The sequence below is a fragment of the Zootoca vivipara genome, chromosome 1 (assembly GCF_963506605.1).
Source record: "Zootoca vivipara chromosome 1, rZooViv1.1, whole genome shotgun sequence".
NCBI lineage: Eukaryota > Metazoa > Chordata > Lepidosauria > Squamata > Lacertidae > Zootoca > Zootoca vivipara.
The window spans coordinates 109,472,451-109,478,728 of NC_083276.1; the positions used below are offsets into that span (position 1 = coordinate 109,472,451).

Sequence of the window (6,278 nt, forward strand, 5' to 3'; positions counted from 1 at the left end):
TGTTTAGGGGGATTGCATCCATAGGATTTTGGGATTTCCAGACACTCTGTTCCAGTTTAAACGTGAAACCAACATATGGGCTTGGAACCCATGAATAGGAAACAATAAGAAGCTTATAGAAAGGGGCTTTCCTGCCCCTTTCTCTCCCCTCCCTAACAACTTTTTGGCCTCCCTGGATATTTATTTTTTAAAGAAATGATTAGCCTTCATTCAAAATATTTTCCCACAGTAGCGTACAAGATTTAAAACAATTAAAAACCTTGTAAAATACAAGCAATATAATCAGGGTCATAATAACAGCAATAAAAACATTTCAGGTCGTTATATCACAGCTAAGAGACTGAAAACAATAGGGTGATGATATTGATGCCATATTAATCCATTTTAATTACTATAATAAAAGCGGTGATGGGCTTCATCTGTGAGGGATTTCATCTGGTTTACTTGCAAGCCACTTTTCCAACAGCAAAGTTGAGCTCAAAGTGCTTCATAGCAATAATATATACAACTTGTCAGTAAATGCATCAATGTCAAAAGTATAATAACAGAGCAATCAGAATCAGAATAACCTGGTCCCAGGGAAAATCAGAGTCGTGGGACCATCACCTTGCGCGTCGAGGTACCAAGACATCCCCCCCACCACCAATAACTCACACATCACTCAGAATTTAAGTTTAAGGTGTTTGGCATAGATTTGGCCACAACTTTATTTAAATACAACTAATGTGAGTGGTTGCTTAGGCATTGATTCCCGCCATCTGTCCCCCACCTGGGACAGATCTGACTCCCACTAGTGAACTAGGGAAGCCAGTAGGTGAGCACCCTCTGAGAGAGGATGGGGCAGGGAGCCACGTCCTTCACCTCTCCCTCAGATGCTCCCTGAGGCTCATGCGTGGTCCTAGCCCAGCCAAATCCTTACCCCTCCCCATGCAATTTGAACCAATGCCCTAACCGCAACCTTACAAGTTGTGACAATTTGCTACGCAGTAGGCAAAAACCACCTGGCACCAGCCAATCAGCCAAGTGGACAAAATTCCTACCAGGCCCCTACTCCAAAACAGGCGAGCCCATGAAAGGCATAGCAATGTCAAGCGCAAAGAACCCCTAAATAAAGGGAGGGAGGGAGGGAGGGAGATCCGTTGTAAGCAGCAAGAGGGAAACGCAAACTGCTTCCTAAGAATATAGACTGCTACGGCTGTCAATCAAAACACTTGCAACACAACAATTTCCCCAGCAACAGCAAAACCACCAATCACTCTTGTGGCCATCCAAACTGACCCGCCCAACAACCCGGGAATGTCTTGTTAACCCTTCCGCAAACCCAAGCTCTCCTCAAGGGGAGAACTTGCTTTACCTAAACCTTTTCTGGCAGAGGTGGGGGCATCTCTCTCTCTCTCTCTCTCTCTCTCTCTCTCTCTCTCCTGTTTCAGTTCTGAGCATGAGCAGCAGAAAGGCCCAAATCAGGACCCTAACTTGAAAAGGGGCCATTTTAGGACCCAGTAAACTCTTGGTCACTCCTGCTGCTCCCCATATAACACCCACATTTGGGGTCCTTGCACCAGCTACTGTCAGCAGGAATACAGCTGGCAGTACCATCTTCAGTAGGTGCCATGGGGCATCCATGGCAATAGAGCTACCCTTTCAGCAGAGCTGGATAGAAGTGACATTTGCCCAATTCTAACCCCCTCCAGGAACATGGATCAAGGGCTCAGATTGCTTCCTAACATATCAATATGCCGAGTACAAAAGCAACAGTAATTATAAGCTAATTTCTCACAAAAATCAGTACTTAATATAAACAATTCCAATTAAATAACGCTAAAAACAGTTAACTCAGCAACATAACAGTATGAATGGTCTAAATGGCAAAAAACACAGTGTCAATACATTTAAGCATGGAGGAGCACATGTAAAATATTCACAGATAGCTCAACCTAAATAGGGTATTTCAAGAACAAAATGTCTCTCCAAGACCCATTCTCTCTTCTTCTGGCCAAATGTAATTCAAAAAGAAAAGAAAAGAAAAATCCAGATTGCTATCATCTGTTCTGAAGTGTCTTCTTTTTAGCAAGGATGTCTAAGCTGTGCCCCTTCCCCCCAGATGTTGTTGGACTACAGCTCCCATCATTCCTGAACATTGGCCAAATTTAGCTGGGGCTTATGGAAGTTGTAATCCAACAACATCTGGGGGAGGGGGCACAGGTGAGTCAGCCCTGGTTTATAGTTTCAGTAGACAGGTGGTGGGACTGTGGAGTGGAGTTGGTCAGTGGAAACCTAGGCAGCAACTTCCTTGCTAAACAGCATCAAGCCACACACAAACACACACAAAGGGATCAACATCACTGTAATAATCCACGTTGTCAAAGGAGAACAGGTCTGATTCAACAAAGTAAATAACATAAAATGTCTTGGACTATTGATCAATGCTGTTGAGCCAACCCTTTAAAAATGTATGATCTGCTGCCTGCCGAAAATCCCCAATGCAGTGAAAGAGGAAAAACAAGCATTTCCACTGAAATATGTGCTAAGGGGGAACATATGCATCGCCTCCCCAGCGGGAAGGTGTGGGCGAGCTCCGGCTGCAGAAATAGGCAGCTTCACTATGCAAGCTCCTGCTTGGCACATGACAGGGAAAATGTTAAAGTAGGGAGCATGAGTCAGTCTTCCTCTTGGAATATTAAACCGCAATCTGTGCCTTCCAAGTAAACAGGTGAGCCTAGTCTCTCAAGGATGTATAGGTTACGATGCAACGTGGATTTTATTTGGCCCTTTGAACTGGAATCTTAGGCGTTAATTCTATGTGAGTCAAGCATTTCAGCTTTCTTAGTGGTGGCAAAACATTTGGTGCAGAGCTTGAAGGGGAAGGAAAATGAGTAATAGCTCTGAGACCCTGTCTTATTTATTTCTAGAAAGTGCAACTTCAGGGAAAGGAAACGTGCCTACTTTGTCAAAAGAGAGTCTATCCAATGGAATGCCTGGTTGCCGACAAGCAAACCTTTCATAAATCATGTTTCCGGTGTCACCACTGTGGCAGTAAATTAAGGTAAGATGAAGTGAACAATTAACACGTTGACATACAAATGCTGTCATTGCCGGCATCTGTTTTCATATGAGGGATATCCAAGAGAGAGGGTCAAAAGTCAACAGGCCAGGAATTCCTGCTGAACTCTAGCACCGAAATGGTCATTTGGCAGGTCATTTAAGCTCTTTCTCTTCGGACATTTCCATCTAAAGGAGGTGGGGGAATATTGGTTCTCCATATTTTAGAACTTATCAGAGCTGGATTCAAAGTGTGATGTAAGTCTTATAGGTAGAATCAGAGCGACAAGAATGATTGGGTGGATCTGTCCCCTGGAAATTATTTTCCATTTGCTATGTTTGCAAAATAATAATGCACATGGTCACGAAATATGCCGTGTTTCCCAAGGAACTCATAATATTTATTTAGTTGAAAGATTCATTACTTGCCCTTCAAAAAAAGGCCTCAGGACAGCTTAGAGTAATACAATCATGCAATTAAAAAACAAAGAAAAGAAATATATCAGTTTATGTATTTTTTTATATTAAAAAAACCATGTAAAATGATTCCAAGGAAAAGCAGCATAGTATAGATCAGGCATCCCCAAACTTCGGCCCTCCAAATGTTTTGGACCACAATTCCCATCTTCCCCGACCACTGGTCCTGTTAGCTAGGGATCATGGGAGTTGTAGGCCAAAACATCTGGAGGGGCACAATTTAGGGATGCCTGGTATAGATCAACCAAAAGAGAAGAGGTGCACTGCACTGCTTTCCTTACCACATTGCCCATTCCCATTTGGCTCCCAGGAATAGTAGTGATGTGACTAGACAACAGTCAGGTGAGTGGTGGAGCCTCACCATGCTTGCATTGCTGTTCTGTATTTCAATACGCTGCAGTTAATCAATATTTGTGTAATGAATCTGAAACACACCTTGGTTTATCTGAAAAGTGTTCGAACAGAAAGTACAAATGGGTTGTGCTTCCTCTTTCCACACTTCGGGGGTCATGTGTGAAATGTCCGGCAAACATACCACGCAGGGAGATGTGTGGCTATCAGATGTAAGGTCTGGTGTTCCTTTGGTATGTTTTTCACAAACCTGTTGGGAAATAGGAAGCGGGACTCGCATATAGTTTCTGATTGGAACATCCACATAGTGTGCAAAGCTGCTCAATGTGAAGCAAATGAATCGATGGATGGGATGCTCCTTCATCTTTCTGGAGTGCTCTGACCTGCTCTCAGGGTGGAGAGTGGGGCTGATCAGCATCACAATGGTGCTGAGCTACCACTCCTGGTACATTGGGTCAAGGGTGAGCTGTTAAAAAGGTTTGGTGGTCCAGATCAGGTTCATGGGCTAAGCAGTTCTCCACACTATATAAACTGGTAAAAATGAGTGTGAACCAATCAAAATTAAGCATCTTTTTTTTCCTATTGGGAACTAAGAAAGGGTAAATATATGTTTAGCCTTTCCAGTAAAATAAACGGGACTTACAGATCTTGAGTGGACTGTGGCCGGTATTGTCCAACTTATCAGCATCCTCTGAAATATTTTATTTTAAAGCAGGTTTCTTTGGAGACCCGTGACCTACTTTTAACCTAAACCCAAAATTGTAGCATTGGAAGGGACCCTGAGGATCATCTAGTCCAGGCATCTGCCCCTCCGGATGTTTTGGACTACAATTCCCATCTTCCCCGACCACTGGTCCTGTTAGCTAGGGATCATGGGAGTTGTAGGCCAAAACATCTGGAGGGCCACTGTTTGGGGATGCCTGATCTAGTCCAACCCCCTGCAAGGCAGGGGTATGCAGCTGCCCCATGCAGGGATTGAACTTGCAACCTTGGCATTATCAACACCACCCTCTAACCAACTGAGCTGTCCAGGCATGCATGTGAGGACTCCTTTCTTCTTCTTTTGGCCATATATTTGCATGGTGGTGGTGCTCCTGTTACAACCCACTTTGGATCAGGCCACAACCCAATAGTGAGTTGAAGACTGATCCCTCAAAAGAATAGGCACCTTCAACCTACTCTTATTCCACACTGCCTCACAAAGAACAATTTCTGTCTAGTGCTGTACACTGCTATGGTTTGTGCCGCTTCCTGCACATGAAGATAGCAGATTGCCCTGAAAAAAACAGTTTCCACATTTAAAACAAAGTTATAAAACCAACATTGAAAGTGAATGTTATATCACTTGCTAGTAGACATAATCTGTTAGAATACATCGAATATATAATCTCTTAGAATACATTAAATAAAATGCATTTATTATTTCTTTTCTAAAATGATATGAGTTAGGGCCATATTTATAGAAACTGTTATTTATAGGTACTTAAAATGTCAACTAAAATTGGATATTCTTGGAGCATTTGTGATAGATAGATGCCATAAAACACTTTCTCTTTGATTTGGCAGCTTGGGAAATTACGCTTCTCTCCATGGAAAAATATACTGTAAACCCCATTTCAAGCAACTTTTCAAATCCAAAGGAAATTATGATGAAGGTTTTGGACACAAGCAACATAAAGAATTATGGATTCCCAAAGATCAAAAAGGTCCCATTGGCTGTGTTCATGCTCAAGAAGTTAACCCATCCATCTCAAAGACAGATAAACCAACTGATCAAATTTCAAATCCTGGCAGACGGCGAGGGCATCGTGAAACTTTGGGTGAGAATTTAAAACAAAACACAGAATGGGGGAAACTAAACGTTACATGGCCTCCTTCTATGGAAACACCCAAAAAATCATTTTCTATCGAGGAGGAGGTTAAAGTGAATAAACCAAAATGGCCACCAGAAGTTTCTGAACAAGAGGCCGTCAGGACCTGTCAAAATCCATGTGTGGGTGACCGAAACCAGCATCAACTGGCAAATGGCGATGACTATATTTGGGAAACCAAGGAGAAAAAGAGAGGTGAAACTGTTGACTCGCAATCAAATGGCCAGCCCTTTCCTACTCCTGCATCTCAGGGAGTGGAAGCCACAAATACCAGTATGACAAGGACATGCGAAGTAGGAAAAAAGGGGGGGAACGAAACTAGGCAAGGGAAAATGCGTGAAGCTGAAGAATCAGAAAAGGAGAAGGAAAGTGGAAAGAATGTGAAAGAATGTGGTAACACGACTATGAAGGGTACTGAAAAGGAGACAGGTGGAAGAAATAGCAAGGCTGAAGTTGCGGAAGTTATACCGGTTACTAACACAGACGAGGACATCATATTGCTGAATAATAAGGATATCACTTACAACAACAACAACAACA

At 42.8% G+C, this 6,278-nt stretch overlaps 1 protein-coding gene across 1 annotated transcript in view; it reads left to right on the plus strand.

Moving 5' to 3' along the window:
- The window catches only part of XIRP2 (xin actin binding repeat containing 2), a 77,288-nt gene extending 71,717 nt beyond the window's left edge, over positions 1 to 5,571 (plus strand). The window contains exons 8-9 of the mRNA XM_035133058.2: positions 2,910 to 3,043; positions 5,434 to 5,571. Coding sequence (XP_034988949.1) covers positions 2,910 to 3,004 — 95 coding nt within the window. The 3' untranslated portion in view covers positions 3,005 to 3,043; positions 5,434 to 5,571. The remainder of the gene's footprint in view (positions 1 to 2,909; positions 3,044 to 5,433) is intronic.
- The last annotated feature ends 707 nt before the right edge of the window (positions 5,572 to 6,278 follow it).